The sequence below is a fragment of the Crinia signifera genome, chromosome 8, assembly GCF_055691185.1.
Source record: "Crinia signifera chromosome 8, ASM5569118v1, whole genome shotgun sequence".
Lineage (NCBI taxonomy): Eukaryota > Metazoa > Chordata > Amphibia > Anura > Myobatrachidae > Crinia > Crinia signifera.
In genome coordinates, this window is record NC_139224.1 from 9,733,262 (window position 1) to 9,760,176 (window position 26,915).

Sequence of the window (26,915 nt, forward strand, 5' to 3'; positions counted from 1 at the left end):
CCTTTTCATGCCCTACTATCCACTAGGGCGTGGAGTGAGAATATAATAGTGTGGCGAGCGCAGCGAGCCACCGAGCCCGAAGCGTGGCGAGCCCCGCGAGGGGACGCGGATACCTTCACAGGTAAACGCGTCCCTTCGCGGGCTTCCCAGGTGTCCGCGTCGCCATGGACACCTGGGAAGCCCGCGAGGGGACGCGTATAACTGTGAAGGTATCCGCGTCCGCTCGCCACGCTTCGGGCTCGGTGGCTCGCTGCGCTCGCCACACTATTCTATTCTCACTCCACGCCCTAGTGGATAGTAGGGCATGAAAAGGTCGGAGGACGCGTACCGCCGCCCCTCGCCACGCTTCGGGTTCACGTTGATGGCGGGGTGGCGTCAACAACTTTTGGGGGGACATTTCAATGTTCAGGGGTGTTTTTGGCCCATTTACTATTGTTTCTATGATAATTTGGCTAAATTGAGCCATTTCACATTGTTTCCTATGGGAAATCGAATCGGATCGCATCGTTCAATATCGTGTATGTGTACGATGCAATGCGATTTCATTACGGTGCCGTACGTAGAAAACCTGGGCGCCCAGATAGGAAACAAGTACCTAAACATGCACTACTGGTAACTATCAGAAGGAGGTGAGCACATACAAACTCTGCACAGATTAAGGTCTGATAGTAACCAATCCTTTTACGGAGACTGCAATGGTGGTCATTAATAAGGATTCTCTTTGCAGATGACAAAGCAGCTTCCCGTACCGCCATTACAATCCAGGATTTATTAATATCAAAGTTTAAGCACAGGTGACAGTATAAGTACGCACCAGGACGATTTAGGCCCCAATCCCCTGATTTCAACGCAATGTACAACTGATTGTATGTGAAACGAGCAGAAGCTTACCAGTTGTCAGTACGGTTCCGATCCAATGCGCCGGTCATCTCAGATTGGAGCGTGTAGCTACTGCAGTAGAGATTCGTAATGCTACCTTTGATTGGGTACCGATTGTGTACTCTAATCCATCGTGAGATCATTGTGCGATTTCAAACTAAATCATTGTCATTCTGGTGTGTACCCAGACTTAGTTTGGGAACCAATGCACTGCTTACAATAAATTTGTCATCTTATAATACCAGATTATCACACAAACATACAGCAATTGGGGATATTGTGCCGTGTGCACGCAACTAGCCCAAATAAGCCAGGTCAAGGTACTCTGCATTTCAACTTGGTATGGAGCAGGGTACAAAAACTGGTTTAACCCAGCTCACAGTGCAGTGTGAACAAGTAAGCTGGGTCAATGGGATCCAGTACCGGGTTCACAGCCTAAAGCCAGTGCTTCTCCAATGACCGGCTTCGGACCGGGCAGCAGTGATCTCCGCACCCCAGCGTTAAGCCAGATAAGGGTGCCAGCCACAGCCAGGTTACACATACAAAATCCCAGGCGCAAGCCAGCTTTGCAATGTGATCGGTGTATCAGTAAGTAATGCACACCTATGCACCAGCTAGGTCGGGAAAATGAACCTGTTGGTAGCCAACAAGGCCAGACGCTGGCTACCTCGGCAGTATTGCATGTAAAGCTAGGCACACAATTTCAGAGGATCAGACTGACCTATCATTCCCATATGTGCATGCCAAGCCATTGTTAGCATGTTTTCTGGATAGTCCTGCTGCAGGGCCAACAGAAGCCATCTCTACAAATACCACAACTATGCCCTTGCTGATGCTAGGGCTATGAGATTGGCTGGGTACATGCGGCTTAGTGTGTATCTTGCACTAATGGTGAGTACACGATGGCAGATCAGTGATCAGCTACTGTGATAGGTTTCTGTAAACGCATAACTCAGACCCATGGCATCAGCTCATGGCCAATATACCAGTGCATCACGCTATGTACGGGCATACCACCGAACACCTGTGCGGTTCCGTTGACACCAGGAGCCGGTGGTGACGAATGTAAATGTCCAGAGATCTCTGCAGATTATCTACTAGTGCAGCCTACACACTGGGAGATTTGCTGAGTTCTGAGCTATGTTTGACTGCTCCCATAAGATACAAGTCACCCTGGAGATCAGTCCCCTGTATAAAAGCACTGCAGCCGATAACGTTGTAGGAGCACAGACCCATAACCTTTATATTGTAGTAACCACAACCCAATGAAGGCAGAAGTTTTTATCTGGTCAGTGACAGACATAATGCTGTCTACACACTGAGGTTTGACTATATAAAAAGTGCGCTGGACAGTTCTTTATATTGTCCCCTGCTTTTTGTTTTTACCTTCCGATCCAGATGCGCACTCCTTGGACAGTACAAATCGAATCCGATAGACAGGGCAGCAATGACTATAGCACAAATCTAATGCTGATTGTATGCAAATAGTACAGAGATAGCAAAGATTGCATAGCACTCAAATAGCAAAGGAATCTCACCGTGTGTACACAGCATAACGCTGAAGGCAGAGGACTTGTACCGCGCTTCTACGGGTCCTGACAGGAGATATCAGGTGGTATAGGGAAAGTCTACCATATAGATCCAGATTATGCAGTGTTTATCATGTGCCCAATGGTCAGGCGGAATGCTTTGGATTATAATCCCTAATGTACCACTGGCCCCATACCCATAGACCTAAGCCAGGTTGTTTCATATACAAGTCAGATGTTTGGGGGCCTGCAATAACCCTGGCAGCCCCCATAGCTGCAGTATGATGGACACTATGCAGTATTTTGGGGAAGCAGTGATAAGGGCCCATGTTAGATGAAGACCTCCTGGACCCTGGTGACAAGTTTGAGTAAACTGCTACCATCACAGGTCACATCAGTTCCTGCACGTAGGAGGTGTCCATGTTGTACAGGCACCTCATACACTACATCTATACAGTATTGCAGTTGCGCTTCCCTGTTGTGCAATACCTTACAAATCGTAGTCAGACCCATTGTACTGTCTGCAGATATCAGGCTCACTCACGCCTGCAGATACTCACTCAGACCATACTCACTGCCAGGCCCACAGACATACACCACCCACGCCATGCTGCCAGGCACTCACAGAACCACAAGTCTCAGCTGTACTTTATCTTTTATTTTACACATAGCAGGAAAGATGTTTATTCGTTCTCCTCGCTGCGCAGTCTGGCGTTGGGGTTTGTCACTTTGATGGCGAGCTGGGCCGCTCTTTCCACAATGGTCTTTCGGTTCTTGGAGGAGACGTTGTGAGCAATTTCTGCACAGAAGGATCTGGAGGGAGAGACCAGTGATTAGTCACATGTAAGATATGGCAGGAGGTGTGGTCTCTGTACACTGCAGTGTCCCCTCTGAGCAGGGACACGGGATAAAGTGACTGAGCCACCAATGCTGACAAGTGACAGACTCTTCTACACATTGGTCACTGATGGATCAGGTTTTCCACTGAGAACCAATCCACCCTGCATCTGTACTGTCCACACAACTGCAGGGTCATAGTGCAGGCAATGGATCCACCCAGCAGACAGAACAGGAAACATTTTATATGGTTTGCTATAGAGTACAGAAGGGACAAGGAACAAGTAATGGTGTGTACACGCGGAGGCGATAGGAGAGTCCCGATGCGATCAGATCGCATAGCACAATTTAGCCTATATAGTGCAGATCTGCACTATATAGTCTTTCCTGCCAATTTGCGCTCACACTAGAGATGTGTCGTTCGCGAACGATGCGGTTCTTTTGAACGGATCCATCAAAAGAACGAGCGAGCCGCCGATCCCAAAATGGTGATCCGGATCGGTTTCGCTTAGCATTACATACAATACAATGCACATTGCATTGCTTGAGCTCAGCACTGCCCCCTTTGGCAGCTGAGATATTTTCTTCTAATTGGCTGCTTGTGCTGCTGCTGCTGTGTCACGTGCAGATCTAGATTCTTCTGAATCTGGAAGCCCTGAGGGAGGTCTGGTGACTACACATCAACAGCAGACTAAGCAGAGCAGAGGCATTGGCACTGGCAGGCATTTCAAGATTGCTTCACCTGAGTTCACCAGTAGTATCACAGAAAGGTGTGTAGTAGAAGTATGAACACACAGACACACAGACATAAATTAGGCAGTGCACATGTGTTTTTTTTTTTTTTACTAGATCTCTGTTTGCTGGGCTGTGTAGTACATTTAACTTTAATTTGGAGGGGGAGGGGGCCTTCTTTTAACTTTCATTTGGGGGGGGGGGGGGGGGAGGGGGGCAATGAGCAAATTTAGTCTCCCTTGGCAACGAGCAAATTAATACCCCTTTTACACCGCTGCAAAACCCCGGGTCTTCAGCGGGTCAGACCCCTGTCAGCGGCAGTGTAAATGGGACACGCCGTGTCCCTTTACACGGGACTTCTACCCAGGTCCTGGGAACTGGATTGTTCGTCAGACAAGCGTTGGTCAGACAGTCACTAGGTCGACATGCAGAAAGGTCGACATGGGAAAAGGTTGACATGGGAAAAGGTAGACATGGACGTTAGGATGACATGAGGAAGGTCATAAGGTCGACATGGGGTTTTCGCTGTTTTTTGACCCGAATGTCAACACAGTTGACATGGACACAGTTGGAAGTGAGAATCGGACCCTCGCATCGCTCGCAATGCTTTGGGCACAGTGTCTCACTTCGCTCGCCACACTATTATAATCTCACTCCATGCCCTAGTGGAAGGTAGGGCATGAAATACCGCCTGTCGGCACATGTCGGCTCAAAAAACAGTGAAAATCCCCATGTCGACCTTATGACCTGTCGACCTTCCTCATGTTGACCTATAACCATGTCGATCTTGTTCCACGTCGACCTTTCAGCATGTCGATCTAGTGTTGTTGACCTAATGTCGACCTAGATCAGTCGACCAAACGACTATCTATGTTAAGTGCACCACCTAGGTCAGGGTTAGAGAACCTTTGGCCCCAGCTGTTGTTGGACTACACATCCCAGCATTCCCTGCAACAGTGTTATCATGGCCAAATAGCAAATTGTAGCAGGGCATGCTGGGATGTGTAGTCCAACAACAGCTGGAGGGCCAAAGGTTCCCCATCTCTGACCTACGACTTTGCTCTGTTTCTGGACTTCCCTCTTAACGAATGATTGCTATTACCTGTTCTAAACAGGTAAATGGGTAAGAAAGGTGTTTCCACACAGGTAATAACAATCAAACATTAAGAGGGAAGTCCAGAAACAGAGCATTGTGTCCCTCCTGGAAAGGGTCATGTTGGGAGGTATGGTACACTAACTCAAACCATAAATAACTGTCTTTTTTACACAAACTGATCCGTAGAGCCGCCCAAAGGATCTAGATCTTTTCAGTGACCGACCCGGGTCGAGCCGGGTCCGCGAAAAGATCCGTTTTGCCCATCTCTAGCTCACACGGGAGCAAGCCCAAAAAAAAAAAAAACCCAAACAAAAACACGTATGCAACATGGCTTCCGATGCATACCTCCCAACTGTCCCGCTTACCGCGGGAACATCCCGATAGTCAGGGACATTCCCACATCCTGCCATTGTCCTGCGTGGTGGTGGTGGTGGGGGGGGGGAGACAGTTGGGAGCCCCCAGCCCACCAAGAATAGATTAAGTGCACATGCTTTTCAGCGCCGACAAGTGGCGAAAACGGGGGCGTGGCCGGAGGATGCGTCATACCGCCCCCTTTTTTGGGAGTCCTGCCCTCCCAACTACGGAAGTTGGGAGGTATGCGGTGGTCACTATATCGGCAACATCGGAAGCCATATCTCACCGTGTGTACACACCAGTCATTGCAGTACACAGTTGCACAGCGATGCATGCTGCCTTCGCTCGCAATAGTATACTTGTGCTGTTCCTAGTGTTCATGTTGGGCTATTTTAGCTGGGCTCTGTCCCTCTAGCAGAGCCCTGCTAGAGCCGTCTGGCACACTCGAGGGAAGCCCACTAATGCCAACAGCAGTGGGATCACCCTTGTACCCTGCTCCTAGAAGGATCTCCGTCTGGCACCTACCGGTGAACTACACAGGTTTACCCCCCCTCCCCCCAAAAAAACCCCACAGCCCCCAGGATCCTATTTCCCCTTCATCTTGCAAGCGGTATTTCCCCATGCACACGTATCTCTCCCCCCCCCCCCCCCCCCCCCCCAATTGCTACTTACTTGTTGCTCATCATCAGAACCTCAAGTTCCTTGACGTTGTGCACCAGGAATTTCCTGAAGCCACTGGGCAGCATGTGTTTGGTTTTCTTGTTGCTCCCGTAACCAATGTTGGGCATCAGAACCTGTCCCTTGAACTTCCTGCGAGCTCTGTTGTCAATACCCCTGGGCTTGCGCCAGTTACGCTGTAAGAAAAACAAAGGGTATTGTTTGGTACAGGAGGAACCAAGTGCCCAATATGTCACTTATAAGCACACAGAACATGCTATACCCAGCCAATCTGTGGAACTACACATTTCAGCATGACCGGACAGTGTTTTTGAATTAGCCAATAGCAAATCTATGGTAGGGCATGCTGGAACTTGTAGTTTCACAACAGCTGGACATACACATGTTATATTAGTACAGATCTGGCCAAAATGTGAAGAACCATTAAGCACAGGACACTTAATGACCCCATAGGTTCCTAATATGGTAGTTCGATATTGCTGTGTAATCAGGACAGAAACAAGAGTACATAGGGGACCAAGCAAGATGCTGAACTATATAGTCTGACTATAAAGCCATCTAGTGCTTCAGTTATTTGTACTGACCTTAATCTTGACATAACGGTCTGACTGGTGGCGGATGAACTTCTTTGTCCGCTTCTTGACGATCCTAGGTTTGATGAGCGGTCTCAGGGCCGCCATGACGCCTAAACAGAAGACACCATGAGTACAGTTGCCACAGTATATGTAGCACATTTCTAACAATGGCCATCATTTACAATGGCGCAGACACGTCTAGGGCCAAGTTTAAGAACTTACAACACATACTGCAAAAAAATAATAATGCCACCTTTTCCTAATGTCCAAACTGTGCCCCACCAGCTGTTGTGAAACTACACATCCCAGCATGCCTTGCCATAGTTTAGCATTCCCTAATTGCAAAACTGTGGCAAGGCATGTTAGGATTTGTAGTTTCACAACAGCTGGAGGGCCATAGTTTGGACATACCTGCCCTAGAACCTGGCTCCCAGCCACTGTATAGCACAATGATTACGTGTTATAGGTGCAGAACAATGTGATAGCAGCACATGTAGCAGAGTCACTTCCGTCAACCAATACCACAGACCAGCCACGGAATGGGTTATAACGCTGCGGTCATCTGCCTCCTACAGACCAAGCTGCAAGAGCACGGAACGCTCCACAGACTAGGGTTGGGAGAAGGCCTTATACTGTTACCTGGTGGTACTTTTACTGCAGTAACAGCACAGAATATCAAAGCTGAACTTTAGCTTGAGGCTGTCTTCCTTATGGTATAACCAGTCTATATACATACACACACACACGTCTGGTTATCCCATGAGGTCAGCGGAGGACAGAGGAAAAAACCCACATTAAAGTTTAGCTTCTGACACACTGAAACTAATACAGGTCAGTTTGTGTCTGTATTACAGCACTTTAGATGTGTTTGTATTGTATAACATTCAGTATCGAGCATCTCCAATCTGTAGCAACACTTCAACAGGGATGCTGCCCAAAACATGGAGCACATGGGAACCAACACAGGGAGCCTATAAGCAGCATGGTGACTATGTACACATGTAATGCTTCACCATATCATATACAGGGAGCCTACAGAGCACAGTGACTATATACAGGAAGGCTATAGAGGAGAGTGACCCCACACATCTAATGTTACACCGCATGTATGGGGAACCTTCGGACATCCTGCTGTTGAACTACATATCCCAGCAACAGTTAGCATGGCCAAATATGAAAGTTAAAGCCGGTTATGCTGGTATGTATTTGTAGTTCAGCAGTTGGAGGGCCGAAGGTTCCCCATCCCTGATATACTGGAGCACAGTGACTATACACACACCTAATGCTACACCATACCCTATACAGGGAGCCTACAGGCAGCACAGGGACTAAAGCTACACCGTACCCTATACAGGGAGCCTACAGGCAGCACAGGGACTATATACACAGCCAAAGCTACACCGTATCCTATATGTCTGTGTATCCCATGCTGGGCTATGAGCAGTGACATAGGGAAGATCAGTAATTCTCCCACATAACTGCTGCAGTGTCAGGTCACATCCCATCCAGCTCACAGACATGCTGGAACTTGTAGTTCCCAGTAGCGGGGAGCCTAGAGCAGAGGACATTTGAACTATTCTACTGGGTAACCCGGGCTGCCTGCCCAAAATTTGACCAGTGGGCCCCACACGGACCCCGCATGCCCAGTAACCACAGCAGTCACAGAGCGGGCCCGGGACCCATGCAGGCCGCCATGTTCCCCGCAGGCCTCAGAGGCTGGGACGACCTGAACCTCAGCTAAACCCTCGGCAATAGCGGTGTGCAGGGTGCGGGACAGGCTGATAAAGGCGGATGGCACCCGCCGGTACCGATATACGGCCACAGAACGGAGGATGGCGGCAGATTCACTCACCGGTATGGAGCGTCCGCCTTCTCCGCAGGCAGACCGAGGAAGAGAGAGAGAGAGCGAGCGACGCAGGCCGAGGTATAGAGGAGCTCAGCACTTCCGGCAGACGTAATATCACCACCCAGCGGCTCTTATAAGTACTGCAGCCCTAAACTAAGCTTGTGTTATCCCTCCTCCTCCACAGGTGCTACAACTGAGGGTGAGAGTGAGGCTCACCTGCAGCATTGATTCCTAAGTATGGTCTGACAATAAAGGCCCATACACACTAGAAAATTATCTTTCCAATCTGGCTGGTTGGAATGAAAATCTGGACGTTTTGGGGAGCAAATGACAATTGTCCATTTGCTCCTAAACATGGAAAACAGACACAAAATGGTCCTACAGACAAATTGGTCATACACACTAGAAGATATGAAAGACAAAAGATATTGGCTGAATCATGAAAGATATTGTGCATACACACTGAACACTGTGCATAAGCAATATTGGCAGATTGACCTGCATGTCCGGAAAATGTCAATATCCTTAACAATGAGCTGGGGGTGGCGCATTGTTAAAGATAGTAGGCATACACACTAGAAGATATTGCCATCAATATCTTTCAGAAGCCCCTTTCTGAAGGAGATTAATGCCAATATCTTCTAGTGTGTAAGGGCCTTCATGCAGATGACTGCTTTTGTTTCCAGAAATTTCCAGATTTTCATTCCAACCAGCCAGATTGGAAAGATAATCTTCTAGTGTGTATGGACCTTAACTCCAACAGTCCATGGGGTCGTTCCTATTAAGTGCGAGATCTCGAGATGCGAATCATATTAATGACCTGCCAAAAGTCCATGTTTTTCAATCCAACTGTGGATCTGTAAAATGCAGGTGCAATTGCAGGATTTTTGCAAGGGGGGGGCAGTTCCAGAGAGGGGTGGAGAGCAGGAACGTGCAGGCAGGGGAGGTAGTGCCTCCCCTGCCTGCAGTGTAAATAGATATAAAGATTATATACATAGTGCCGGGCAACAAATACAATTTTTAAATCCCATTAACCGCATGATTTTTTTGCTATTAATCGCATTGTTGGTGCTGCTTACCTACATGCTCGTTGCCAGGGGATTTCATGCTTGTTGCCAAGGGACTTACATGCTTGTTGCCATAGGGGGTTACATGCTCATTGCCAGGGGTTCCATGATCATTGCTATAAGGAGTTTACATGCTCATTGCCAGGGGGAGGTAAATGCTCATTGCCCAGGGGGAGGTAAATGCTCATTGCCCAGAGGGAGTTAAATGCTCATTGCCCAGAGGGAGGTACCCAGAACCCCCCCTTGCATGCGCCACTGGAATGTATTGGTTATGAATGCAGCACATGGTTAAAAATTTGAGAGTAATCACTGCACCTGTGCACCCAGTAAGTGGTCTGGAAAACATGGACTGCTGGTAGACCTTGAGGACCAGTTTCACCAGCCTTGCTGTATAACATGCAGTATCCAGTGCGTTAGTAGACTTATGTTAATATGAAAAGGGAAGTCCAGAAACAGAGCATTGTGTCCCTCCTGGAATGGGTCATGTTGGGAGGTATGATACATGAAGAGGGAAGTCCAGGAACAGAGCATTGTGTCCCTCCCGGAATAGGTCATGTTTGGAGGTATGATACATGAAGAGGGAAGCCCAGGAACAGAGCATTGTGTCCCTCCCGGAATGGGTCATGTTGGGAGGTATGATACATGAAGAGGGAAGCCCAGGAACAGAGCATTGTGTCCCTCCCGGAATGGGTCATGTTGGGAGGTATGATACATGAAGAGGGAAGTCCAGGAGCAGAGCATTGTGTCCCTCCTGGAATGGGTCATGTTGGGAGGTATGATACATGAAGAGGGAAGCCCAGGAACAGAGCATTGTGTCCCTCCCGGAATGGGTCATGTTTGGAGGTATGATACATGAAGAGGGAAGCCCAGGAACAGAGCATTGTGTCCCTCCTGGAATGGGTGATGTTGGGAGGTGTGATACATGAAGAGGGAAGCCCAGGAACAGAGCATTGTGTCCCTCCCGGAATGGGTCATGTTTGGAGGTATGATACATGAAGAGGGAAGCCCAGGAACAGAGCATTGTGTCCCTCCCGGAATGGGTCATGTTGGGAGGTATGATACATGAAGAGGGAAGTCCAGGGACAGAGCATTGTGTCCCTCCCGGACTGGGTCATGTTGGGAGGTATTTTACATGAAGAGGGAAGTCCAGGAACAGAGCATTGTGTCCCTCCCGGAATGGGTCATGTTGGGAGGTATGATACACGAAGAGGGAAGTCCAGGAGCAGAGCATTGTGTCCCTCCCGGAATGGGTCATGTTGGGAGGTATGATACACGAAGAGGGAAGTCCAGGAGCAGAGCATTGTGTCCCTCCCGGAATGGGTCATGTTGGGAGGTATGATACACGAAGAGTGAAGTCCAGGAGCAGAGCATTGTGTCCCTCCCGGAATGGGTCATGTTGGGAGGTATGATACACGAAGAGGGAAGTCCAGGAGCAGAGCATTGTGTCCCTCCCGGAATGGGTCATGTTGGGAGGTATGATACACGAAGAGGGAAGTCCAGGAGCAGAGCATTGTGTCCCTCCCGGAATGGGTCATGTTGGGAGGTATGATACATGAAGAGGGAAGTCCAGGAGCAGAGCATTGTGACCCTCCCGGAATGGGTCATGTTGGGAGGTATGATACACGAAGAGGGAAGTCCAGGAGCAGAGCATTGTGTCCCTCCCGGAATGGGTCATGTTGGGAGGTATGATACACGAAGAGGGAAGTCCAGGAGCAGAGCATTGTGTCCCTCCCGGACTGGGTCATGTTGGGAGGTATGATACATGAAGAGGGAAGTCCAGGAGCAGAGCATTGTGTCCCTCCTGGACTGGGTCATGTTGGGAGGTATGATACATGAAGAGGGAAGTCCAGGAGCAGAGCATTGTGTCCCTGCTGGACTGGGTCATGTTGGGAGGTATGATACATGAAGAGGGAAGTCCAGGAGCAGAGCATTGTGTCCCTCCTGGAATGGGTCATGTTGGGAGGTATGATACACGAAGAGGGAAGTCCAGGAACAGAGCATTGTGTCCCTCCTGGAATGGGTCATGTTGGGAGGTATGATACACGAAGAGGGAAGTCCAGGAACAGAGCATTGTGTCACTCCTGGACTGGGTCATGTTGGGAGGTATGATACATGAAGGGTGAAGTCCAGGAACAGAGCATTGTGACACTCCTGGAATGGGTCATGTTGGGAGGTATGATACATGCAGAGGGAAGTCCAGGAACAGAGCATTGTGACCCTCCTGGAATGGGTCATGTTGGGAGGTATGTGTTATGTATGCACATGTGTCTTTAGCCGTTGCTCACATATGTAAATAAGTAAAATACTCAGCTCTGATAGGCTGGTTCCACTTCTGTGTAACAGGTTATTGTGATAGCACTGTACAAGTCTGATATATTGCACACACACCGCACTATGTATGGCTGGCAATAAGCCGCATATACCAGGTTATACCAAGTTATCCCTGACTATTAAACAGCGACACAGGTTACAAATGTAACATCTGATTTTATTATATTTATTTAACACTGACGTCTCGGAGACGGCTTAGCCCCTGTGACTGATTTGGTTCCTCGTCAGTGACGGGTTTGTGTCTCTCTCAGCAGCCGTCGGCAGATAGACACGAAGCTTCTCCGCAAGGTGTCCTGGCCAGAACGCGTTGTCATCCGACGTAAAGAAACTGTGAGGGAACCGCCGCCTCAGGCTTCTACATAGGATAAGAAGATAATATCAATATATACGTCACATATTCAATGTGGAATGTGGGGCGAGGTCTTGTTGGAAATGGGCGGGGCCTCTTTCTTATTATTGTAATCCAAGTCAAATTGTACGAAAAATCGGGACCTGCATCATTGACCCCTTCCATGAATGACACGCCAGCTCTGTCCACTTATTTATAGGAAAAACCACCCCACATCTCTAGTCAGTGACCCAGTGCCTCGGTGATGGCACCAGTTGCTGGTACTGCCGCGGTCGGTTCTGGGCTGTGTGAACCTGGGCTAGAGGACTGCGTCACGGCGGTGTCCACATGGATCTGCAGTGGATGGGGTGGAGGCTGCAGTGGTAGAACCTTTCTACCGAGTGTAGTTTCCGCTCAGCCGTGTCCACCTGTCTTACCCCAGCTTGAAGAGAGCCGCATGCGCTCAAGCCGGTGAAACCAGTAATCATACGGGCAAATCCAGCTGGGCAGGATACCGATGGCTGCTTGGTTCTCCTTTACTGCAGACTGTAGCATACACTTGTAGTGCTCAGGTGTCAAGGGGGCGTAAAGAAGCAGCCAATTATCGTGGTGGGCTGCGAAAAGCGTTAGTCCACGCCCCCTTGACACATGCGCACAGAGGGTTTGGATGAGAAATTACAGGGTTTGGTGAAGAAATAGAAAGTCTGATAGGGAGAGGTAGAGAATTCCAGAGGTAGTGAGCAGTATGGCCAACATCTTGGAGACAGGAAAGAGAGGAAGTGGCGTGGAGGGAAGAGAATGGGTGGAATTTTTGCTGAATAGGGGAGACAGGGCATGCTTGAAGGCAGCGGGGACAGTGTCTGATGGGAGGCAAAGACTGGACAGGTAGGTCAGATGGGAGCAGGCAGAAGGAGAGAGGTAATGTGGTAGGCGGGAGTCAATAAGGTGAAGTGTGGAGGGGTCTCCCCTCTGTCCTAACCTGTAAGAAGATGAAAGCGATGACACCACCATGGTAACTACTACTAGCACCAGAGAACCAGAACTAAGGGAACCACAAGAGGGTATGGTTTAGCCTTGAACTTACAAAGCACTGAGCACATCCCCTTTCTCAATGGGCACGAGGAGGCGCACTACATCACTACATTCGTCTTCTGCTACTAGATATGGACCGACTGGCTACTGGTATTTGCTGAATTGCAGGAACAGATCGAACTTTGTACCAGATCTCCGGACTCCTTTGTCCTCAACTCACCCAATCATTTCCTGAAACTGCTCATATGTGGTCCAGCATCTCAGAGTTTCTCTCCGCCCTCCTTTCCTGCCCCTCACTTTGGTCCTCACCCGTCTGACGTAAGTTTCCGGAGGATACGGGCCGTCGCTAAGAAATAAAACACAATATGGAGGAAACATTGATTAAGGACTCAAGGAACAGAAAACTTCCATGCAAGGAATAAGCAACTGGAATAATCGCCCTCATATTATCTAACTGTTGCCTGGGGCTACTTGGGTTCTGAAAATATTTTGGAGAGTAAAGGAATACTTCTCAATACAGTGGTGTCCGAATGAAAGATCTACAATGTCTACGTCAACAAAAGGTGAACATGCATTAGGTCGACAGCTGCGGCGGCTCCTACCTCATTGAAGGAGGGGGGCTGCCGCTGGCCCTGCTGTCGGCGACAAACCCCCTGCTGCCGCCGCTCACTGCCACTGCTGCCGCTCAGCGCTGCTCCCATTCATTTCATGGTCCCAGTGCCTGTGTACTGAGCATGTGCATGCTCCAAGCTTCTATGGGCTGCATCGGCTGCAGCCCACAGAAGCCAAATTGGGCTGCATGGCAAGGCAGGGAGTGGCTTCCTCCAGGAAGCCAGCTCTCTGCTTATAGCACCCCAGACTGGCAGTCCCAGAGGGAGGGAACACCTCCCACTGGGACTGCCATTCTGCAGGTGACTGGCAGACAGGACTTCCAATAGGAAGTCACTGTCAGTCAGAGTGAAGCCAGTGCAGTCTCACAGACTGAGCACAGTGGCGGATGTTTCCTGGGGTTGATGGAGTCCCGCAGCCCATAGGTAAAAATCACCACTGGTCGACAGTGACAGAAGGTCGACAGAAGAACGGCCGACTGGAACTCAGATTTAAAAGGCTGACAGTTTCACAAGGACAATATGTACATGGGGTCCTTACAGAATGTTGCTATGTCTAGTTACACCCATGATATATTATAATTATGGATGTGTGTTCCCTTTCCCATTCAGCATAGTGCCAGCACCCTGAGTGTCACATGACCTGATCCAAAATGGACGCTCACCCAGTCCCAGGAGATCTCTCCATGTGCACCTTCCCTGTGTCCTGGGTGCCATCCGCTGATAGGCTGCTCTCCTTCATGGATCTATCCTTGGTCCTCATTGCTGTCCCTGGCCGTCCAAGCATCCCTCTCCCACTCTCCTGGCTGCCACTCCATGCAGCTCTGCTCTTCCTCTTGAACTTTTCCTTGGACATGGTTACCGTCCCGGGCTGTCGCAGCGGCAGCTGCTGCCCTGGTCCGCACGTGATCAGTTTGTCCCCGGGATATAATAATGCTGTTTATGGAAGCACAGATTTGTGTTACAGTATGACCCCCGCAGATCACCATGCCGACACAATCGGAGCACCTGCGAGGGGGATTCAGTGTCGTTGTGGTTATATAATGGAGCAGGAGCATGCAATAGCCTGCGTGGGACTACATATACCAGCATGCCCTGATACAGTTTTGCTATAAGGAGATGGTAAAACTGTGGCAAAGCATGCTGGGTTGTGTAGTTCAACAATAGCTGGAAGGCTGTATGTTGAAGATAGCCTAGTGGTTACCAAACTGTGCACCTAGGCTCCCTGGGGTGCCTCGGAGCACTTGCAGGGGTCCCTCAGGCTGGTGGTCCAGAACCAATTCAATTTTTTTAAGGTCAATGAAAAAGACAAAATCAGTGCTTGGGGCTTTCAATTATAACATATGTGGGGAAACAGGAGTGAATCATGTTCCTCACCACATAGCTTGGCCTAAGTATAAAATCTTATCACAACTTATTTAATTTAATATTTTTGTCTGAAATTCTTAGTAAAAAACTTTTGGCTTAGGGGTGCCATGAAAAATGTTCTGCTACTGTAGGGTGCCGTGATTCAATAAGTTTGGGAACCACTGGAATAGCCACATAAGAGAGCGAAAACGACATTTTCGTAAATAAGTAGTTCTGTTCAGACAGGTCAGATAAAATATTGGCGCAGTTAAAGAATCGACTTGTTGGAAGCACTTTTCTCAGACCACATAGCTGGTGCACAGATGCAGTAATTACTAAAGGTCCCCATACAGGCTGCGATAAGCAGCGTGCAATGCGACACGTTATCGAGTGGATCTCATCGGATCGCACACGTGCGTTTTGCATGCAATTTGCATGCGATCCGCGGGCAGTACAAAAAGTATGTGTAGCACATACTTTTTGTACTGTGCGATGCGATGCCCGCGGGAGCGCGCATCACGTCGCATTGCACGCTGCTTATCGCAGCATGTATGGGGACCTTAACTGTCACATTTCCCAGACCACATAGCTGGTGCACAGGTGTAGTCAATACCAACTGTCACATTTCATAAACCACCTAGCTGGTGCACAGGTGCATTAATTTCTAACCGACACATTCTCCAGAACCACAGGTGTACTAGAAAACATGGACTGCTGGTAGATCCCGAGGACCAGTTCGCCAGCCCTGGACTATAGTGTCACTTCTCTGCACATTTCAGCCTCCCCTCAGCTCCAATCAGATAAAGCGTCCCATCCCCCCATTAATCCCCCTCTCTGCCTTTGCTGCTGACAGCTGACCGGACCCTCCCTGCAGAAGAGTCCCCAATGCCAAATGACGCAGGTAGTAGAAGTGACTCCTCACCTCCTTCCAGCAGCTGCTCGGATAGAGGAATCTCATAGGCCTGACACAGCCTCAGGATCTTGTAGTATTGCTGAAGCCCTTGTCTCCGGAACTGTTCCACCAGCTCTGCTGTCTCCCCTCCCAGTGTAGAGGGCAGGGAGTGGGCATCCAAGGCAGCGTTACCGCTGCGCACCAACCGGCACTGCTCCAACCAGTCCAAGAGCCGAGTGTTACTCTGGGGGATGGAAGACAGAGGTGAACACCGGATGCTTCCATCGTGTCACTGCGGAGCCCGTACCATCCAATCAGATTCTACCTATCATTTCTCTATTGCATCCTTGAAAATGATTGACAGAATCGGATTGGTTGCTGTGGGCAACATCATCGGCCCTGCTTTCCATCGATGGCGTCCTCACCTGGTTCCGCTTGATAGATCTACAGTATTTAGATAGGTCTATCTCAAAAGATCAACAGGGTCAAAAGGTCGACAGAGTCAAAATGTCGACATGGAAAAAAAGTAGACACATGACAAGATCAACATGAGTTTTTCATATATGTTTTAAAAACTGGCTTGTTCTTACTTCACCATCCATGTCGGCATAGAGGGAGAAAATATCAGTGTTCCGTCAGTAGTGTGGCACCGAGCATGAAGAATGGGGAGCGCGCTTTACACTAATTAGGTGTCCATGTCAACAGTTGCCGACACTGACAGCAAAAAAAGTGATCCAAAATCATGTTTACCTTTTATGTGCCTAACTTTTTCATGTCGACCCTGTCATCCTATTGCATGTCGACGTCTTGGGGTAGACCTATTGACTGTCTATTTAATAATCCGCCCCCCTCCTGACCTTCACTCTGCGCTTCCTCTCTCTGTAGTTCTTCCCAATGTCCTCCATGTCCTCATAGCTGAGGGGTCTCCTCTCCTCCAGGCTGACCGGGGGCACTTGTAGATACTGTGACCCGCTCCCTGCGCTTTGCACACTGTGTACCGGCCGTGAACCCGTTTTCGCACTTCCAAAGCCATCGGGCACCCCGGAGAGCGTCGCCGTGGGCTGAGAATCGCCTCCCTCGGTGTTGAGGTCAGTGGAAGGCTGGAAACGCATCACCGCGGCTGCAAGGACAGGAGAAACATGTCCTACATGACAATGGTGACCGGAGACAATACACACACAGCGCCGCAGCTCGCATTACACATCAATAGAATGTATGCTATACCATGAACGTATAAGTCTACCTGGGCTGACGGTGGTTCCATTCTTACGGTCTTCCATGTTCTTCTTCCTCCAGGAAGAACGTCCCACTGACAGCTCCTTGTAGTCGATTTTATTTGGCTGCTTGCCACTGAGAGAGATGACCAGGTCGTCAAACTGCACGTCGCTGATGGGAATACTGGCCTAGGACAGAGCAGGGTCACAGTCACATTGCACCAGGCAGCTGAATTCCTGGACCTGGACCTATTACATGGCCCTCGGTGGGGGGGGGGGGGGGGGTCTGACCTTCACTGGCTTAGTGGGGTTCTGCACCCTAGACCTTAAACTTAGCATTAGGGACCCACCAGGATGAGGTTCCCTAGACGTTGGTTGGTGGGCTCAGGGCTGGTATTTTATGGCCTAAAAGTATGTGAAGAACCTTGTAGAGTGTGCACCGGCTCTCTATCTTTTCTTCCTTTGTCGGACTACAAGTCTCAGCATGATGGAACCTCTTCCTATATGTGTAATTAGGATGTGCATTCCAAGATCCCCTTGCCATAGACTTAAGAACTAATAAGAATTTAGGAGAGCGTTATCCTTCAGCCGCACTCCCTAGCCTCCATTCCCAGAACGTCACCTCTTTCCTCACTGTCTTCAGGTCCTGGCTGGAGATTTGCTTCCTCTTGCTCTTGTCTGTCTGATTATAGAGGTCTACAAGGCGGAGCCGGCGCTGATTCAGGTAACCTTCCAGGATAGTCAGGGCTTCCGGGCTAGGCTGCTGGATGAAGGGTGTGATCACACGGGACTGCGCGCTTCTCGCCATACTTCCACCGAATTCCTTCGTTTTAGACACCTGGAAGCACAAGACCTCAGTGATCTGGTAAAGGTGCCCATACACTAGTAAGATTTATAGATAAATAGATAGATATAAAAGCAGGGCTTAAAGTGGTCCTAGAGAGGTGGTGGAACTCCATTCCCCTAACACCCCCCCCCCCCCTCCCCCTTATTAGGCAGAGCCTAGACCAGCGCCAGGGAATTTGTGCCCATAAAGGGATAATGGTCCCACAACACATGGTAGCACAATTGTATACACATTACACCACATGTAGTGCCCTTAATTCATATCAAATCACAAAGTAATGCCCCTTATACACATATTGTCCACAGTTGTCCATCTTAACTTTATATTACATACGCCGTGCCAGAAGAAGAAGCCGCTGGGACAAGATTTTCTATTGGAATTACTGTTCAGGACTGTGGTAGAGGTGGAACTCAGTTCCCCCTACCATTAGAGATGGTGGAACTCAGTTCCCCCTCACTTTAACCCCTGTATAAAAGGCTAACTACGTCTCCCCTCTATGAGGTGAAGTAGTGCCACTGACCACTAGAAGCCACTCGGCAGATCAATTTACTCCTTTGTGTGCTAAAAGGTGTCATAACAGAAAGTGAAGGCAATTTTTGCAGGGAAACTGATCAAGCTTGCTGGGTATGAAGAGAGGGAGCTGTGAAGACAGAGATTGGAGGTAGGGGCAGATAGAGACTGGGGGTGGGGTGGAGAGTTTGTGGGCTAAAAACTGTCACAGCTCAAAGTGAAAGTAAAAATGGTCACAGCTCAAAGTGAAAGTACATTGCAGAAGTCCTCATTTTAATTGTCTAATTAATAAATATATATATATATATATATAATACTTCCCTTGTGTAACAATACAGGTTGAGTATCCCGTATCCGAATATCCGTTATCCAAATTATTCCGAAATACGGACATTCCAGAAAGTGAAAAAAAATATTTTTTTTGCTAAAAACTCACTGGGGACATTTGTAACAGCATCACTGGGGACATGATATGTAACTGGCACTATATATGTGCAAGACAATGATTGCTTGGCATTCAAATTCAGTGCTGAGATAGTACACACATTTTGTTTCACGTTTTGAAACCTTGTTTTTTGAACAATTAAAATATATTTGTGTGTATTTTATGTGGTAATAAAATATATTTGTGTGTATATTATGTGTTTATACAGCATAAATGCAAGATACTTCAAAATACATCATTGAAATATTAAAATATTCCGAAATACGGAATAATCCGTTATCCAAAATCCTCCTGGTCCCGAGCATTTTGGATAAGGGATACTCAACCTGTAACATGTTCTTAGCTCTCAGTGTGTAAAACAGGCTCTGCAAAGCCAACATGGCAGCTCCCACTAAGATTCCGTATAAAATACCCATATGACACTATGAAAGGTCTGAATGATGATTATGATCTGACATTTTGGTTACGTTCCTCCTTAAGGAGCCCTGTGGCTGGAGGTTGCCCCTTTGACGGTCCAGAGGATTAAAGGTGCTGGGAATTGTGATTTCCAGGAGCTGAACCCACCGTTTCATGAGCGGTTTCTAGGGACATTCGGCTTTTCAGACTTCTCTCTTCCATCCGATCCTGCACCCGTGTTTCTAGGTCTGTCCGGTCCGCTTTTCCCTGCAGCCATTTTTCCACATCTCCCATACTGTCCAGCTGGGACCTGAACGTCTGCCTTTCCCGCAACCAGTCTGAAATGCTCTGACCGGTGATACCGGTCTCTCCCGTCTCTGCCATCCTATCTGATTCCCAGGTAATGCTGCTGCCGGAAGCCACAGGCGACGGTTCCGTGAACGCCGCTGATCCAGATTGCAGTTTTTCCATGGGGGGAGCAATGATGCGTCGTGTCCTTGACTGTGGTGGCCCAAACGTCCTGCAGGCCGCCTTGAAGTAACGAGTTTGGGACAGATCTCGCTGCTTGTACCCCTTGAAGCGATTATCCGTTGGTGGATGTAAGTCCTGAAATGCCACTTTTGTAGACATTGTATCATTCAGTATAGTTCCACAAAGGGAAAGCTCATAGGACCAGCCCGTGTGCGTTACATGCGCCGGGCAATGGTGGCACCAATCTGCTATCTATTGAGTATTTCCATGGACGGCAGATCATAATACAGCTGATCCTGGAATGGAGAAACACGTAAGGGTCCACAATCATTGTTTTAGTAACTTTGACATATTGAATAATGACATGTATATTTGGCTGCCTCCACAGTACAGTGAGTGTGGGTCGGGGACAATAGCATATAGGTATAGTGATCACAGTCACACAACGTTAGGGGGAGCAATTGCCCTACCCCCCATCCCCATGAATCCACCCCTGTTCCCAACTTACTTGTTGTAATAATGATAGTGATGGTGATACTGATTTCACGATAGATACGCTATGCCCACTGGCGCAGTACTCTAGCCGCATAAGGCCCGCGGTCTTACAGATATTTGAAAAAACAAACAAAATCAAAGCATATAATAGACAATTACTAAATTAAAGTTTGCGCGATTTGCGAACCCCACCCCCATCCCGCGATTCACGGCACCCCCCTCCTGCGATTTGCGGCCCCCGCGACCCTTCCTCCCGCGATTCGCGCCCCCCTTACGCGATTCTAGCCCCCCTTTGATTTGCGCCCCCCCCCGCGATTTGCGGACCCCCGCCCCCTCCTGCGATTCATGGCACCCCCCGCGCACCCCTCCCGCGATTTGCGGACCCCCTCCCATGATTCACGGACCCCCACGGCACCCCCCGCGATTCACACACCCCCTCCCGCAATTTACAGACCCCCTCCCACGATTCACCCCCCCCTCCCGTGATTCACGGCACCCCCCCTCCTGCAATTTGTGGCCCCCCACGACCCTTCCCGCGATTTGCGGACCCCTGCACCCCCCCCCCGCGCCCCTCCCTTGATTCACGGCACCCCCCGCGCCCCTCCCGCGATTCACGGACCCCCCCTCCCGCAATTCACTGACCCCGACAACCCCCCTCCCGCAATTTGCGGACCCCCCCTTCCAGCGATTCAAGGCCCCCCCCCCCGCGCCCCCTCCTGCGATTTGCGGACCCCCGCCCCCTCCCGCTAATCGCAGATCCCTGCACCACCACCCCTCCCGCAATTTGCAGACCTCCCTGACCCCCTTCCGGCAATTCCCCCAGCGGACCCCTGTGACCCCGCTCCCGCATTTCACATACCCCCATGAGAATGGGGGATCCTGTACCGCCACAAGCAGGTGCCGCCCCTAGGTGGGAAATCCGGCCCTATCTGCCATGCTGCAGGTTCCCCCACTGCCAGAAGTGTCCCCACGGTCCTCTGCACCAGCGCCACAACTTTTATCAATGTCTTGCCCACATACCACTATTATACAGCCCCCTGCTCTCATACACCTCCCTAAGTGGGAGGAGACGCTCACCCACTGCCGGGAGCTGCATACTGTCCCCCACCCACTTCCAGTTCTAGGGATGCCCATCGACCATTAATGATTTCAAATCATCGATGGTTTATGGCCGATGTTGAATACTTTTGCCATCGATGTGGGAGGACCAGATGGTTTCCCTACATCAATGGCAAAGGAGAACCGATCAAGTTTCAAAGTTTTTTATGGTGCCGGGACATTAGGCATAAGGCCCGCGGTCTTACAGATATTTTGAAAAAAACAAAATCAAAGCATATAATAGACAATTACTAAATTAAAGTGATTTTAAAGATCATCGTAATTAAGAGGAAGAAAGATTAGAGAGAAACTGTGTAACTTGTAGGTCATACTGGAAGTTGTAGTTCCACGACCGTCTGGTCTAAATGACGGTACTTGTGGACAATCACGGCTCCCACGATGTGCATTGTATAGCAAAAAAGCGCATCGCATGCGATCGCATGCGTTTTTTAACAGAAAAGCATCCAAATGCATTGAAATTAGTATCAAACATGTTCAATGGCCCCCAAATGTCATTTTTGAGGCTGTACCACCCCCACTATCAACGCGAACCCGAAGCGTGGCGAGCGCAGCGAGCCCGCGAGCGGCGGCGGTACGCGTCCTACGACCTTTTCATACCCCCACTATCCACGTCGGCGTGGAGTTGAGAATAGAAAGTGTGGCGATTGCAGCGAGCCACCGAGCCCGAAGCGTGGCGAGCGCAGCGAGCGCAGCGAGGGGACACGGATACCTTCACTGGTATATGCGTCCCCTCGCGGGCTTCACAGGTGTCCGCGTCCGCTCGCCATGCTTCGGGCTCGGTGGCTCGCTGCGCTCGCCACACTTTCTATTCTCAACTCCACGCTGACGTGGATAGTGGGGGTATGAAAAGGTCGTAGGACGCGTACCGCCGCCGCTCGCCACGCTTTGGGTTCACGTTGATAGTGGGGGTGGTACAGACTCAAAAATGACATTTGGGGGCCATTGAACATGTTTGATAATAATTTCAATGCATTTCAATGCTTTTCTGTTAAAAAACGCATGCGATTTTGTAAAAAAAAAAAGTTAAAAACTGCAAAAATCGTATCCAATCGCATGCCATCGCATGCCACTATATATGGCATGCGATGGGAGCCGTGATACTCCACAAGTACCTAAATGACTGACACCGGCCACTGCTGAAATGGCCATTTCAAACAGCGAATGATAATAGACTCCAGCAGCTGAGGTTGGTACTGTGCAGGGAAACACAGGGACAGATCCAGAAAATAGGGACAGGGGGCAACTATGCTGATAGTAATCATACAGTTACAGAGAAGGAGAGTTCAGTCCTGGATTAATTGTGTGTGTGTGTGTGTGTGTGTGTGTGTGTGTGTGTGTGTGTCACCCCTGCATGTGGCACTCCAGCTGCTGTGGAACTACACATCCCAGCATGCCTTGCCACAGTTTGACTAAGCCAAACTGCAACAGAGCATGCTGGGATGTGTAGTTCCACGGCAGCTGGACGCAGTGCATACCCCTGCTCTCTGCAACAGATGAAACAAGTACAGTATCCTGCCTGACAGGAGAAAGCAGTAGCCCCCCAGCATTACTGTGTAGTGCAGGGGGGGTGCAAGAGGCTTCCAGTACATGTCCATCTCATACATACCTGGGTCTCTCACATTCCTCTCTCCAGGCTTATTGTTGCCGTCAGGGTACCATGGCAACAGCCCGGTCCCACTCTCTGATTGGCTCCAATAACGAAACTAAAACATGTCCCAGCGTGCCTTACATTGGTGTGGTGCCGACTCCATTTTTTTGAAGACCAAACCTGCTTGGCGATAACGGTGTAAGCTCCAGGGAAATGTCTCCTGTACTGGAGTCAGGTTGCGTCCCTACATAGTTACAGCACAAATCCTCCCATGTGACAGTGAAATCAGAAATAAAGAAGTATTTTGTGTACACTAGTGCAAGTAGTTAGCTGGCTGGTGGATAAAACAACTGCCTGAGACTTCATATGTTAAAGAAAAGTGTTAATAAGTTATGTTATAATATAAATGCACACACTCCTCACACACATTAATATGTCATTGTAAGAGTGCCCCAGCAATAGTCTTCTTGGTACTTCCTCATCTTTGCGGCCATCGCTTATGCCAGTTATATTAGCTGCTACGTGAATCGCGATTGCTCGCCACAACTTTACTAAGGGTAATAGATGGTGGCATGGTCACAAAGGAGGGTGGCGTGGACCCCGAAAATAACCCTTGCGGCTCGCCGTACGCTACGTAAGTTCCACATACATGCCTACCTGACCCTCTCCATGCTGGAGAAAATGCTCTGTTCCTGGACTTCCCTGGTAATGTATGATTTCCATCACCTGTGGCCAAACACCTTTACCTAGCTCCCCACAGGTGATGGCAATCATACATTACCAGGGAAGTCCAGGAACAGAGCATTTTCTCCTGCATGGAGAGGGTCAGGTAGGCAAGTATGAAGTTCCATAGCGTAAGCGGTGGCTGCAAAGATTAGGAAGAATCGTCTGCTGTCCTCTCATTTTATTTGCAGTAGTGTCATTTCACCACCAACCAGATTTATATATACTGTAAGTCAGGGGTGGCCAAACCAGTCCTCGAGATCTACCAATGGTCCATGTTTTCCAGATCACCTTGCTGCTGCACAGCTGTAGACATTACTAACTGTCACATTTTCAAACATGCTGCATTCATTCCTACTATAGATCCACAGGTTGCCTGGAAAACATGCACCGTTGGTAGATCTTGAGGACAGGTTTGGCCACCTCTACTGTAAGTTATGTTATGTACTTTTGAATTATATTTCCTGGGAGATATTGAAGCAACACCTAATAGCGCAGTTTTAAATTGCACTCAAGTTTTCTTAGGACTGTCCCGATGTCACACTCACAGGCCGCAGTGTCATGCATTGGGGTGGGGAGTTGTGGGAGCATGCACCTCTCCTCGCGTGAGTGGCAGGTGAATAGATGCTATGTGCCCATGCATGACATCTATTCAAACTGTAGGAGGAGCCCTGGAGCTGCACAGCATCTTGCAGAGTGGTGGGCACGCACTGTACCCATCCCTGTTCCCATCACTGTGCCGCACGCTACCACAATGACAGGAACAGGGATGCTGCAAGCTCCGCCTGTTTCCTTAGACTCCACCCCCTTTGTAGTTTGTGCACATGACTCTGGTGCATGCAGCGTCCCACACATCTGACCATCAATGTTGGGAGGCATCAGGGAGATGGCTAGCCTTCTCTGGGAGTCAGGGAGATTGCTGCTATTTAAGGGAGTCTCCCCGACAATCAGGGAGAGTCGGCACATATAATATACCTTGGTTTCTCAAATACTAACTACGTGTGAATAGTTTCTTGCGGGATCTTCTTTTGCGTTCATAAGGTGCCTACACACGGAACGATTTGAAGGACAATATGGGTGCTCCCGATTGATCAGAACAACCAATCGTTCAAATGGTTCCATGCATCATTAACGATGCACGGATCCGCAGATCGTTAACGATGGGCTATGATCTTCCATGCATGTAGGAAGATCATTGAACAATCTTTTGTGAAGTGTTTCAAATCATTTGTGTTTACGCGCGATGAACGATTTGATACACTCCTGAACGTTTTCGACATTGTTCCGTGTGTATGCACCTTTAGTACAAATTTTCAGTCATGCAGGGTCCAAAAAAAGGACACAGTATCCCTAATGCCTGGAAATGGTTATTTTCACCATGTTTGCATTAGCGGCGGAATCACCAATATAATTGACAAATATTGTTTTGAAAATATGTGTCAGGGAAAAGATGTGTTCCCTGTACATTGTGTCACAGCCACACACAGAGAACAGTTACAAATGTATTTGCAATCATGTTGATGAAACAGGAATCATAATCACTTCCTTAAATACTCTGTTGCCAATATCATGAAAATGGAACAGACAGAATCACTGGGAGGCTTCGGTTCTCCGATGACTGGAACCATTACAGGAGATAACAGCGACCACATAACCCACAGAAGAGGTGAGATCCAAACCACAAAAACCGAGATGGTGCCTGTCGCACTGGAAAGTATTATACTTGGTACATGTGTTATGCCCCCTCTTATTTGGTATTCACCATGATAGGTTTATATATTCTCTAGTAAGTTTGTATTTTTAGGAGGGGGTGCTACCATCGGACACAGAATAGAGACAATTTAGAGATAAGAAGAAAAGGAGTGTCACTCTACATAGAAGAAATTTCCATAAAATATAACCTTTATTTAATTATTCTTTAATTATAAATTTTATTGACAATCACTTACAGTACAAAATTAAAATCCAGTAACAAAGCAAACATAACACATTTGTCCTACCTATAATTCCACTCTATCACTCCTCTTCCCTTTCCTCTCTCTCTTATTTCCCTAAAAGGGGGGTTCCTCATTAATGCTGCTTTCAGACCGCATAACTGGCTTTGACCCTGTATTTGGAAACGTTTCCAAAAACGGGTCTGCCAGATAAAACCCCTTTCACACCGCAGCACTTAAACGGTATATTACCGTTTAAGTGCCGATTTTTTGACACTGGCAGACCCGTTTTTGGAAACTTTCCAAATACAGGGTCAAAGCCAGTGCAGCCTTCAGCCCTCCCCTCCGTGCAGCTCCCCCCCCCCCCCCCCTCGCGTGTCGACCGAGAGCATGTCGACGCCCCCCCGCGCATGTCGACGCCCCCCGCGCGTGTCGGCGCCCCACCCCACCCCGCGTGTCGGCGCCCCCCCCCCCGTGTCGACTTACCCCGTGCCGGTACCTCCGTTGTGGACTGCAGCTCAGTATGCTCGGAAAGCACTTATGAAAAAAGTGTCTTCCAGAAAATGGCTGCCCCATAGGAAACCCTGTTTAAAAAAACTGTCTTCCGTATAGGGGGCAGCCATTTTCTGAAAGACACTTTTTTCATAAGTGCTTTCCGAGCATACTGAGCTGCAGTGCCGGGAACCACAACGGAGATACCGGCACGGGGTAAGTCGACACGGGGGGGGGCGCCGACACGCGCGGGGGGGTCGACACGCGGGGGGGGCGTCGACACGCGCGCGGGGGGTGTCGACACGCGCGGGGGGGGGGCTCCAGTGCTGTGAATACTTAATGAGCGCTCATTAAGTATTCACTGTGCTGAATTTAGGACCCAGCTCATTGGCTGGGTCCTAAATACCGTTTCTGAGCCGATTTTTGCGCTAAAATACCGGTTCAGAAACGGGTAGGACCCTGCATTTTAACCGGTTAGAAAAAACGGCATTTTCTAACCGGTTAAGTGGGACTGGACCTTTCAGACCGCACACATTACCGTTTTAAAACG

At 49.0% G+C, this 26,915-nt stretch overlaps 2 protein-coding genes across 2 annotated transcripts; both read right to left on the reverse strand.

Annotated features, from left to right (window-relative positions):
- Positions 1 to 3,051: 3,051 nt before the first annotated feature.
- RPL32 (ribosomal protein L32) lies at positions 3,052 to 8,686 on the reverse strand. The gene is made up of 4 exons (XM_083155727.1): positions 8,533 to 8,686; positions 6,690 to 6,790; positions 6,100 to 6,281; positions 3,052 to 3,221 (listed from the first exon to the last, which is right to left on the reverse strand). Exons 2-4 carry the CDS (start codon positions 6,783 to 6,785, stop codon positions 3,092 to 3,094), a joined length of 408 nt encoding a protein of 135 aa, XP_083011853.1. The 5' UTR covers positions 6,786 to 6,790; positions 8,533 to 8,686; the 3' UTR covers positions 3,052 to 3,091.
- A 3,420-nt stretch (positions 8,687 to 12,106) lies between these two features.
- EFCAB12 (EF-hand calcium binding domain 12) lies at positions 12,107 to 23,300 on the reverse strand. The gene is made up of 9 exons (XM_083157975.1): positions 23,235 to 23,300; positions 19,712 to 20,310; positions 17,968 to 18,183; positions 17,375 to 17,534; positions 16,989 to 17,251; positions 16,162 to 16,375; positions 14,558 to 14,828; positions 13,505 to 13,630; positions 12,107 to 12,279 (listed from the first exon to the last, which is right to left on the reverse strand). The coding sequence occupies exons 2-9, from the start codon at positions 20,171 to 20,173 to the stop codon at positions 12,120 to 12,122; spliced, it is 1,872 nt and encodes a 623-aa protein (XP_083014101.1). The 5' UTR covers positions 20,174 to 20,310; positions 23,235 to 23,300; the 3' UTR covers positions 12,107 to 12,119.
- Positions 23,301 to 26,915: the final 3,615 nt, after the last annotated feature.